General features: G+C 32.0%; 1 protein-coding gene across 2 annotated transcripts in view; it reads right to left on the reverse strand.

The window, feature by feature from the left end:
- LOC118196939 (uncharacterized) overlaps positions 1-13,483 on the reverse strand; it is a 65,289-nt gene that overhangs the window by 37,499 nt on the left and 14,307 nt on the right. For both annotated transcript variants that reach the window (XM_035368413.2, XM_035368419.2), the window contains exon 2: positions 10,830-12,940. In XM_035368413.2, the coding sequence (XP_035224304.1) occupies positions 10,830-12,940 (2,111 nt within the window). The remainder of the gene's footprint in view (positions 1-10,829; positions 12,941-13,483) is intronic.

The raw sequence follows: 13,483 nt of genomic DNA on the forward strand, positions 1-13,483 counted from the left end.
TGTTCTTTAATTTCATCTACAAAAGAAAATCCCTGCATATTTTGTTCAGGTTTTCATAAATCGTGCAACTGCTATGACGCTTGGAAAATGGTAGAAGACACACAAAACAGTCAAAAGTTATTTCCTTTGCTAAATCAGGGTCACAAAATAGCTAAATAATAGAAAAAAAAGATAACAGTATTGTTTATGAAAAACAAAATCATCCACACTGGCAATAAACATAACAGTAGTTCTACAACCCCAAAGAAAAGATGAGTGAAATTCTTCATAAAAGATATACTGGCCAATTTTTCAAAGTCACTAAATGTTCTACTCAAATTTTAATGGTTACTCTAAAAGGGCACAATTGCAAATGTCAACATGGGCCACAATAGATTCTGCCTCCCAATGATCATATACTAAAGCACTGTAGCAGAAATGCAGTTTGAAGAAGGTAGTAAAGAAAAACTCTGTTATTCGTTATTTGGTGATGTATAACAGAGCACGATATTTTCACCATATTTATGCCAAAAATTGATTGGAACTATCCTTCCAATTTCAAGTTGTTTGTTACACCATTCTATGGATGCCAACTCCTCTGCCAAGAATAGATAAATCTAACAGCAGTGATGAATGACATTCTGGAATTTCTGAACCAATATCCAACTCACAGACCCTTCTTCCTTTTGCAATATTTAACACTGCGCCTCCAAATCGTTTCGTTGTTAACATAAAGTTTCACATTGTAGCCATTTTCACATAAAAATGAATAATATAAGAACGTGGGGCAAGAGAAAAAAATGCAATATTGTGCTAATATACAATTATGTGGCGAGGTACACGAAACACGCAGCCAGATTTTAGCAAGATACAGTTAATTGGCGATTCCATCTCGGGGGTTGCTATAATAAAGAAGTATCAGCTTTTGTTCATGCTAAAACTAAAAATGCAGTTCAAGTTCACTTGTTACATGTTAAAAGCGACAGCAGCTCCATATGAAAAGTAGGAGACTATAATAATATAGAACTACTTCAAGCTACCTTTTAACATGTCTTACCACAAATATTTTGAAAGAATTCACGCATTGAAAAGTTTATTTCTGGACTGATTCATTTATCATACTATCCTGGATATAGTGCGATGAAGTATGAGATGTATAGTTAACTTCTAAAGAATTTTGGAGATATGTTTGAGCTGACATGTCCAGCAAAAATAAGTAAATTCTGACAAATGAACTGAATGATGATTTATGTCATCATTCTTTTTCATTGGTAAAAACTGCCAATTGTGCCAGAATAGTGGCGTTCATACATACATACCTATAATTTTAAGGTTAAATAAAATGCTATCATATTATTTTAAAATCAAAACACTTTAAAGGTTCACAATAATTACAGCAACTGATGAGAATTTTAATGATTACAATATCGCAGTTTCTTTTAAAAGTAAAATGTAGAGCCATCTACATACTGAACTCTTGATTACCTATGCATTACTCAGGAAAGTACTTGAAGAAAATTTAACATGCGAATTTTTAAGTTTGCTATTTTGATGCCATGAATGCCACTACTAAAGCCTCAAAAGAAAATATTTAATAAAATACTCATGGCTAGAGAAACTAATCCTTGATATTATAAAGTAAGAAGGTTCTACTGATCATACAAATGCAGTGAGATTTGTTGAAGTTATTTCTGAATTCAATAACTCAAAAATTTTTTAGAAATGAAAGAAGTGCAAAGAGTAAACAATGTTGATGAAGGTGACAGTAAGCATGGCCACATTCCAGTAATAAAATAACTAGCCTACGTGAGTAATTAACTCAGTTTATATTAAATGATGTAAAAATTCGGCATAAGTCACAATGGCTTAAAAAAATGTTAACACAATTCTTATAACATGTACATATTAGAGACTTCTATCGTAGGGGGTGAACATCTATGCATAGTTCAAGAACAAAAGGCACCAACCACAAGCCCAAACATGCAAGTGCTACTGAGACAAATACTTGCAAAATAGGACAGATACATTAATTCACATAAGGCAAAGATTTTTTTAAGTTTCCATGCTACTACTTACCAGTGCAGTAACCTAGCTAACAAACTTGCTGGACAACTTAAAGTCTTGATGGAATGGTAGTCCAAGTTGTGCCAAATAACAAAGAGTATTACATAACATGTATTTGTTTAAATCCTCTAAAGTGCGTGTGCATGTATATATATACAGAATATTTATATTTGAATACATTACAATACGATATTTGAATATATATATATATATATATATATATTTAAATTTGAATATAAATGTGAATTTAAAAATGGAATTCAAACTCTCCATGTGATGTACAATCAATATTTCTACGTTTCTGTATCTCAGTGTTCATACATCAGCACTTCTAAATTTTTTTTATTATATAAATATATATATACAGTCAAAAGTCGTTAATTCGGACACCCATAATCCGGACCTCAAAGCTACAAACTTTCTGCGCATGCGTCGCGTTCACGCATGCGCACAGGCGTTTACGAGAGCGCATAAGACCCTTACAGCTGCGAATATGTTTGTGCGCATGCGCGATACGCTAAGCTAAAGTTATCTAATTCAGTTAATGTTGCAGATTGCGTTGTTCCTTAATCTTCGAATTGGATCCGGCTTATTATTTTTTGCAGACTGTTAGAGCAATTTTATAAAAGTAAGCTTGAACTTTCGATTATGTCAAACAGAATTTACGATATATATTTACTACAAAGCGAAAGTATGTTTTTAAATCCGAAATCTGTTTATCAATTTCACGCTGCTCTGCGGCAGGGGGGGGCAGAAACGTCATTATTAGATTATGATAGATTAGAAAGATTATGTCAAATAGAATTTCCGATATATTTTCTAATATGTAATTTGTATCTACAAAGCGAAAGTATGTTTTGAAATCCGAAATCTGTTTATCAATTTCACGCTGGGGATTGGAAGTTGATCTGTCAGCACTATCCTTATCTTCAGAGCAGATGTTTTTATTTATTTGGTTTATAATTCGGTACTAAGTGTAGTATTTCATCTCGATATACTCGGTCTTTGATATGATTTAAATCAAGTTCCTCGTCATTATAATTCCATTATAATTCGCTTCCGATAGTGAAGAAAGTGACCCAGAGGTTATTGAAAAGGAAAACATTTCCATTGACAAATTAGTCGGTATTCTCAAAACAGCAATTATAGGACTTGAACAGCGGAACTTTGTAACTAAACAAGAAACTATGTCTGTTTAATAGAATTAAAGAGAAAGTATTATCACATGAAACGAAGCAACTTACATTGAAGGAAATGTTTAATAAAGTAAACAAATAAATATTAAGCTTTTTCTTTTTGTAAATTTTGATACCCTTTAGATCATAATTGTTCTTTATTTCATAAATTACGGTTTCATATTTTTAATTTTGTAATTTCTGCATGCCATCTTACCAGATTTAAACTGATGATCTATAATCCGGAAAAATCGATAATCCGGAATAGCCGAAGTCCCGACGAGTCCGGATTAACGACTTTTGACTGTAATAATTTATTTACTAAATAATATTGATTAATTGATGATATTATCTCCTAAGTTTAATTAAAGTAGAATGATCTTAAAAGAGTGAACCCATACTAGTAAGTTATTTTCAAAGATGTTTTGAAGTAACTTGAAAGTAAAATGTTAATAATGTTTTAAAGGGGACTGGAATTAAATCATCATGAAGAACAAAATTTCAATTGTAAAAGGAATGTGATGTACCAGCTTTTGTCCGGAATAAACAGATTGGTGAAGAATCATAGATGTAGAGTAGCTTAAATTATCAGACGATAAGTTTAAAAAACAGGATCCATTTATTATTGGTCAGGAGAAATAGCAGTTACAAAATCAGATATCTGGAATAAATAAAAAAGAACTACTAATAACTTTTTGTACGAAGTTTACTGCATCATTACATTAAAGAAAAGACCCCAATATTCCTTTGCGAGTCTTTTTATAGCCTCTGGAAAGGCGGAGCTTCCAAGAAATGACGTCAGCCATTCCAGTTCGCTTTAAATATCTCCAGAACATTCTATAACTGTACGTGTAGAAAAGGCGGGAAAAACAACTTGACTACGGGGCTGTGGATTTAATTCCACGTACTTTCAAATAACAGACCGTCGCCATTAAAAAATGAAAAGAACATACAGTTAGAATTTTAAGTGTATTCTTGACTATGGAATTTTAATATTACATATATATACAGTAAAAAGTTCGTAATCTAGACGCCAATTATCCGGCATGATCTATAATCCGCACGTCAAAAACACAAAATTTTTTTGTATGCATTACGCATTTGCGTTGGGAGGATGTGTCTCTACATACATTAAAAATGCATGGCATAATTTATGGCCAGCTACATACAGTCAAAAGTCGTTAATCCGGACACCCATAATCCAGACCTCAAAACTACAAACTTTCTGCGCATGCATCAACTCACAATGCATTCAAGCATGCGTATAGGCATTAACGCATGCACGTTTAATGTATAACGGACAGTATAAGCTAAGCTAAAATTATCTATTTCAGTTAATGTTGCAGATTACGTTGTTCCTTAATCTTCGAATTGGATCCGGCTTATTATGTTTTGCAGACTGTTAGAGCAATTTTATAAAAGAAAGCTTGAACTTTCGATTATGTCAAATAGAATTTCCAATGTTGGAGCTGCCAAAGGATCTACAAAGCGAAAGTATGTTTCAATGTCCATCAAACAAGAAGTGGAATTGCTACAAGAAATGGATAGAGGCATATCCTTTGTTTCTCTAACCGTTCTGAAATCTGTTTATCAATTTCACGCTGCTCTGCGAGGGGGGGGGGACGTCGCGGCGCGCAATGAACTGGAAGTTGATCTGTCAGCACTGTCGTTATCTTCAGGGCAGATGTTTTTATTTCATTCAGCTTATAATTCCTTACTAAATGTAGTATTTCCTCATCTTTGATATGATTTAAATCAAATTCCTCGTCATTATAAATATTACGAGTACACAACAAATAGTTTTCTGGTTGCAATTTTCTAATTTCGAGTATGTACAATGTATGCTTTACGCATGTGCGCGTTGAAAGTAATGTTTAATAAAGTAAACAAATAAATATTAAGCTTTTTTTTGTAAGTTTTGATAATCTTTAGATCATAATTGCTCTTTATTTCATAAATTACGATTTCATATTTTTAATTTTATAATTTCTGCATGCCATCTTACCAGATTTAAACTGATGACCTATAATCCGGAATTGCCGAAGTCCCGACGAGTCCAGATTAAAAACTTTGACTGTATTTCATGGAGAGGACAATGATGATGATAGCCGCGAATTTGAAGGTTTTCGGACTTCGCAAACTAAAGGTTAAATTTTCCAGTTATTTTATTTTGTAAAGAAATATGGGGAAGCGGTAATAAATGAAGATGATATAATAGAAGTTTTTTATTGCGACGACAATGCCCCAATCATCAATCAATTAACGGATGGCGAAATATGTAGTGTGGTTCTAGATCCAGAAAATACTGCTTCTTATATTGAAGAAAGTGACAGAGAGGTTATTGAAAACAAAAAAATTTCGATTGACAGGTTAGTCGGTATTCTCAACACAGCAATTACAGGACTTGAACAGCGGAACTTTGTAACTGGACAAGAAATTATGTCAACTTAGACAACTTACATTGAAAGAAACGTTTAATAAAGTAAACAAATAAATATTAAGCTTTTTTTTTTTGTAAATTTTGATATCCTTTAGATCATAATTACTCTTTATTTCATATTTTTAATTGTATAATTTCTGCCTGCCATCTTACCAGATTTAAATTGATGATCTATAATCCGGAAAGACCCCTAATCTGGAATTGCCAAAGTCCCGACGAGTCCGAATTACGGACTTTGTACTGTATATATATAATTTAATGATACGGTACTTTTCCGTTTCGCCGGCGCAAATCTTGCCAAGCAGACTTTATTGGTGACAACATACAGTATACACATAAAAAATATTTAAAAAATGTTAGTTCTAAGAATTTTTTATTTTGAAGACATAAACATTTTAATATCGCTTAAAATTTTATAAAAAGCCAATAAATGAAGACAATAAATTTGTAAAAAGACATTAATTTAAGAATTTACTATGCTTTCATGGTTCAACATCTTGATTCGCCGGTTCATATCACATGACCCAAGCGATCTCATCTCATGTAAACTTCTCTACAGTAATCTAATGCTCTCAGTAATTATCTACATTAATTTCAAGTTAAATCTTAATTTGGAACACAAGTTTATATGCAAGAAATATTTCAATTCGTACGAATAGCTTACTCAGAAATTATGTAAAACTGCAGTGCTTTACTTCGCTAATGCATTCTCATCAGAATTGATGAATTTAACCCTTGACTTTACCTTTCCTACATTTTCGGCTTCGGGTAAGCGCTGTGATTGCATCCTAATTGACTTAATTATTGAAAATAGCCTTAGACATAAAACTGTACTATCTGATAAAAATCCTATGTAATTATATGCCAGTATTGAAAGAAACAATCAATCTGATAAGAAAAGCGGCGACTTGTTTCGAAAATGAGGCGTAAAAGGTTACCAGCGAGAATATTCCGTTTGGCATCGGTTGGACCATTATTGGCGACTTTATCGCTTGCGCCGGCATAACGGAAAAGTACCAATGATACTTAGATACCCAGAAGAATTTTACAAGATCATTTTCAGTTTATTTCTATGCAGGGATGTATCTACATATTTTTTCACATGAGGAAAAGAGATAATTGTGCACCTCTATATACATTTGCCCAATTATGGGGAAAACATTTAATGACTTGTTCCAAATATTTAAAACTGCATACTGTCCTACAATGCAATTTCTGATTAATAATGTGTATAGCAATTCGTTTCCTTCTTATCCTATACTGCTTACACTGATAGGAATGAGTAAAAAAATTTCACATGGGTTGAGAATTAATAGATGACAAGTTCTGTGATGGTCAACCATCACTAAACACACATCATTCACATCAGAAAATATTACATGTGCTTAGAAAGAAATACTAAGTGACAGGTTATTAAATGTCAAGGAGACAGCAGCAAGATTAAATCTTTCTAAAACAATTCTTTCCCGCATTCTGCATGAATACTTCACATCTGCAATAAGTTATTATTAACAGTTTTCTAAAATAAAATCTGACCTCTGTGGAAAGAAATTTAATACTGATGATGGCATGAAAAGAAAAGTTATGAAATGTTTTGAAGACAACATCCATATTGTAGAGACATTAGGATTTTTTTTTTTTTTTTGAAGCAGAATAGATGAAAAATTAGCAATGCCTTTGCCAGAAATCAAACCACAGACCTCTGGAATACCGGCCCAGTGTGCAGAACCACTACACCATGAAGGCATGCTAGGAAAGAGGGAGAAATACCTTATATATTCCCCCTTTTAAAGGGTGACTAGGGTTTTTAGGGGATCTAGTCGCCAAATCTTTGGTGCGGAGAATCATCATCCACAACCTTTATAGTTCGGGCGCCATTGTAGAGACATTAGGTTTTTTTTTTTTTTTTTTTTTTGGAAGCAGAAGAGATGAAAAATTAGCAATGCCTTCACCAGGAATCGAACCACGGACCTCTGGAATACCGGCCCAGCGTGGAGAACCACTACACCATGAAGGCACGCTAGGAAAGAAGGAGAAATACCTTATAATATTACTTTTTCAGGGGGCAAAGACTTGCTCACTTAACAACATGAAAACTGTATCAAGGTACAGGGAGATCATATTGAAAAATAATACTGCAAAAATATTTCTATTTCTTTTAATAGTATATCAGGCTGTAAACCTTTGATCTATCTGCATATATTTATTGTGTTCTCTGGAAACTGCTTTCACAAACACAGGCACGATTGGAAAATGAGTGTTGTTTGAAGAAAATTCTGTTCTAATGGAGACTTCTCATTCTCCAAATTTACAAATATTTATATTGCAAGAAAGTGATCCGTCATGTTTTAGGGTGTAATCTTTGGAATCCTCATCTAGTTCTGAAATTGCTTGTAATTTTTACACTAAAATTTGTACTCACAAGAAACTTGCATATCTTTTATAATTTAAATGAATTTTGATTATAAGATTTATTTGAATTTGAGCAGAATATTACATCTCAGCTGGTACTTGTGTATTACTGTAACTACCTTGGTGCAATCTGGTGAATTTTATGGAAGAAAAACAACATTTACTTTAATTGTAATAAAAATTATATATTACTTACAAACATATTTTCCATTCAAATTATATATTTATTAAAAAAAGACAGTAAAACTAGTTACAAACAGGTTTTTTAGCGATCGCTTTTAGAAATGATTCAAACCATCATTCCTATAGCGATTTTGTGGCAAAATATTACATTTCTGCAGAAATTAAAAATCATGTTTAAAACAAAATATAATCATAATTTTTCTATAAAAGCTGTTGGAACTTGTAATACAACAAAAAGAACACATACGAAAATGGCAATGTTGGAAACTGAATATTTGTCATGAGCATGGTTACCTGAATAATTAGTATGAGTGTGCTTATCACAGTTTGGTGTATTCTGAAATGATGGTAATTTCTGCTAAGGTGGTTGTGATAATACATTAAGTACCTCCCACATAATTTTATTTTAAATATTAGTGCGCAAGCTCAACAGATGAGCAAGTTGCGGCCAAAACAAAATTTATAATTTCTTTGTACTCCTGGGGGGAAAAGCATTTCAATATGAATGAAATCAATTCACTCTTTCCAAGCAACAACCAATTTCTAAATAATTTTTTATTGGCAAGCCATGTAACAAAAACTTTTGACACTTCAGGTTAATATGTATCACATCATGATTTAAATTTAATGAAATATAACAACTTTTCAATATCAATAAAAGAATGAATGTGGCACTAACATATTGTGTCAATTATTCTAACCTGAAACAAAAAAGGTTGTCAACACCAACCATTTCTTTAAAATACTGACATTAATGAAAAATTTTCGAGGTACAATGACATCACATGTAATAGCATGATTTCTTTAAAGTCAGAATATGACCGTATATAATATGTTTAGTAACTGGCAATGCTAATTTTATTTCATATTTTGTGAAACTTACTTTTCAAAATAAAGCATTTCTATCTAAATGTGTGCGGTTGTTGCCACAAGAAAAAATTAGCGCGAAAATTAGCGGTTTCAAAGTTTTAAATTAATATCTTGGCTGATTTAAGTGATACAAAGATAAGAATGATCGAATTAGCTTCCAAGGAATTTTTGGAATCTGGGGATACCTCTCTCGAAACTCAACTTCCCGCCAATCGGGAGGAGATGTTACAAACAAACCGACAGATGTGCATTTATTTTAATAGTATAAGATGACCCACACAGTTGCTGTTTAACTTAATGTTCTCATCTTATTCCTACAATATAAGCACTATTTTAAAGTTATTAAGATTTAATGATGCTTCATGCTTTTAGTTTATGTAGCTTCACCAGTTTCTGTGGACTTTAGTATGTTAACTTTCACAAATATTATAGGTGCTTCTATTAATTTTTACTTTTCCCAATAAAGTTTGCAATCTAATTAATAGTCTAATTTATTTTGATATTTTCCCTAATCTTTAAATCAGCTGCTTTATAGCGTTTAAAATTTTTCTTTCTTCAGGTTTCAATTTTTTTTTTTTTTTAAATTTCTTTAGCAAAACATGCAGTTTTTAAATATGTTTCTATTGATTACTTCAGAATCAAGAAAAATGACACTAAACTTTTTAAAACACGTTCTTTTATATCAATATCAATTATATTAGAAGTAGTCTGTCTTAAATCTCATCTGTTTTATACTATCTTAAATCTCCGATAAAAAATGTAAAATTATAAATATTTTTTGGTACTCTTATGAAACAACTCATTTTATTATTCTATTGTAAACAAAAGAAAAAAGACAGAGAGAGAAATCATGTCTTTCCTTATATGTTTACATTCCAGTCTTTTTAAAAGAATGAGACTTACTAACATGCCTATTCAATTAAATCTGTTCAGCAATATGTGGAACGCCTCCCAAAATAACTGCAAATAAAACCAACTATACATTTCCGAGCAAATTAAATGTGGATACAAGACAAAACCTCAAACTACGCATTTTGTTCAATGGTACATTTTACACAAAAGAAAGAAGCAAAATACTGAAAGTATGACAAATTTAATTTTTAAACATTCTTATTTAATTTCCCAATGCTATTCTAATAGGCTTTTATGTGATAAATCTGTTGCAAAAACTGTAGGCAGTTACGCCGCAATTCATATTCAACTAGTGGATGTTTAAGAATATTGTATGTAAGAGCAATAAGACGTATATATCAAATTAAAAGGGAGATAGTACAGAATTATTGATGTCAGCAGCATGATGCTTTTAACCAAGAGCCAAGTAACCAAGAACAAAAATGCTTCAATGCATTAATTCCAACAAGTAAATTTTAATGTTAAAAAATAATATAATGCTATAAGACATCAGCAGTTCTCAGAAGAAATTAACGTTAATATATTCCTTTATCACAAAAAATTCTTTTGATACTTCTTTATACATTCCAAAACTGAAAATTAATAACTATAATTCCTTCCTTTAAATTGAATTTCTAAATTTTCATCACTAATTTGGTGTCCCATCTAGTTATTCATCTGAGGCAAGTGGATCACCTCGCCCTTGTCCAGGCTCTGTTTGGATGTACCCTTGTATTAATTAGCATAGATAATTCAGAATAAGTGGATATAAAACAATGTATGCCTATGATAAACAAATAAAAATAATAATTTACCTTTAAGAATTCTTCTGCTAAAGCCCTTAATTCTTTACGATGCAAATGACAAATTTCATCCCAGTATAAGTGAAGCAGAGCAGCACCCCCATTAGGATAAACTTCAAGCCTTATGTATTTTCCATATTTCAAATGTTTCAAATCTAGACCTTGAGGCAACCGTGGAATTCTCTGGGATACACCTAATTTTTCAGTTATTTTATCATGCCTATCCCTTTTACACTGAATACTCACATTTCTATGACTGGTCAATTTCTGACGGCAACGCAAACAAAGATCTGATTTTGATGATGATGATGATGACGACGATGATGATGAAATGGAGTTTGATTTGTGTTTTGTTTTTACTTCATTACCATCCTTCTCAATTTTTACCTTATGAGAATCTTTCTTTACATCAGAATTTGACAAATGTGTACTTTTTGAACAATGCTTAAGATCTTTAGCTGATTTTGCTTTTTTTTCAACATGAGAGTTATCATGTTTTTTCTCCTCGCCTAAATTTTTATCACATACACTTGGAGTTTTCTGTTTTTTCTTAATCTTATCTTTTGAATTACCATCATGCTTTGATTTAGTTAATTTATGTTTATCTGAAGATGATTTTGTTTTGCATGAAACTGATAACGATACATGTTTATTGGTACCATGGGCACTTAATTCTTTAGAATTAAATACATGAGACAAGCTCTTAGAGTTTTTTGCTGAATGCTTAGAACTTTCCGATTCTTTCTTTTTGTTATTTTGGAAACAGTTATTTGATGAATTTAGCTTTTCATTACCTTTTTTTATTCCAGACTGTAGTTCAGAGCTTTCAGATTTATCTGTCCTTTCATTTGATTTAGTTATTACAACAGAAGTACTACAACTATTCTGTGAGGTATATGAACTTGAGATCTGAGAAGAACAACAAGAATTAGAAACTGAGTATGGTGACTCATTAGAAGAAAAGGAATAACTTGATTCCTTTTCACTCTTTTCCGGATTTATATTGGAATAACCATCAACTACACTATCTTGTTTTGGACAAAGGAGATCACAATCAACTGATTTCATATCTGTGGTCCTAGATGTATCACAATTCGTATCTGCAGTTATACAATCATTATGAATTTCAGGCACTAACATATTAACAGAAGTTAACTGTTCTCCATTACATATTCCACCAGAAAGTTTCGTACACACAGATGTAGAGATGTGACCATTATGATTAGATGAATTTTCTCTTGGAGACATTATGGGAGATGTCCTCTCTGATACCATATGTTTTGTATTTAATATATTTGAATTCTCTGTGGTAAGAGATACTGTTTGTGCATCAGGGTCTGAAGCTAACAAATTTGCAGAAATATTCAATGATGTATCTATATCTTTGATATGAGGGATACAGTTATCATCCAAAGAGTCAATTCTGTTCCTTTTAGACTTCGGATAATCTTCAATGCTTATAGAATCAGCTTGATCACAAGATAAATCATCTCTTTTTCTTTTTACAGCGTCTGTTACACTGGATGTTGATATATGCACAGAACTATTATGTGGGTGTTCATCAATTTTTGCACTATCTGACTCGCAATGATCTTCTGAAACATCATTCTCTGAACCTGCATCTCCAGTAAAAGTACTGGAGAAACATACTTCTTGGAAAGAAATGCTGCCATTTTGTGAACAATTAATATTGCATGACTGATGCAGTTTTTCATCCTTATCATTAAATTTTACATTTTGCACAGGTACAGTATGATGTGATAAGACAGGTGTACTGTTCTCACTGGAGGCACTTTTGCTCAACAATGATTTATTTTTGGTGGGCTTCAACACCGAATCTGTTGATCTATCAACAGAAGCATTTGAAAGAGATGAAAGTTTATTTGAAAATGAACTGTGCTCTTTATGCTTATGAAATGGTTTTTCTATGGTATTTTTTTCTTTTGGATGATTTCGGTGCTTTGATTGATGCTTATCTTTATGTAGGGAATGGTAATCATGTTTATCTTTCTCCTTATGCTTTTTCTTTTTAGTATGATGCACTGAAGAGTTATCTCTAATTTTTTCAGGCTTTTTGTGATGTTTTTCATTTGCATATTTCTTACTTTTCATAGATGATTTACCTGTAAGGCCAAATAAAAAAAAAAATTAAACTCAGATAATCAAACAGGAAATTTAACATGTTACTATATTTAGTATCAACAGTTACTACATTTGAACTCAGGCAAAAGCATACGATTTTATAATAAAATTATAAATATTTCAAAGCAACATTCTCACTGAAATTCAACTTTTAATTTCTTTGATTTTTTCAAGATCAAACTGAACAAGTTCCTGACCATAATTCGTATACAGTCAAAAGACGTTAATTGGGACACCCATAATCAGGACCTCAAAGCTAAAATCTTTCTGCGCATGCGCCGCGTTGACGCATGCGCATAGGCATTTTACGTGTGCGCGCAAGACATTTATGACTGTGCATATGCGTTTGCGCAAACGCAGAATAGGTTTTCGCGTGCGCGTTTAATGTATACCGGACGGTATAAGCTCTAATTAACTATTTCAGTTAATGTTGATGATTGCGTTGTTTCTTAATCTTCGAATTGGATCCGGCTTATTATTTTTTGCAGACAGTAAGAGCAATTTTATAAAAGTAACCTTGAACT

Source organism: Stegodyphus dumicola, chromosome 8, assembly GCF_044657685.1.
Source record: "Stegodyphus dumicola isolate Sdum_Otavi_A_Nest chromosome 8, ASM4465768v1".
Lineage (NCBI taxonomy): Eukaryota > Metazoa > Arthropoda > Arachnida > Araneae > Eresidae > Stegodyphus > Stegodyphus dumicola.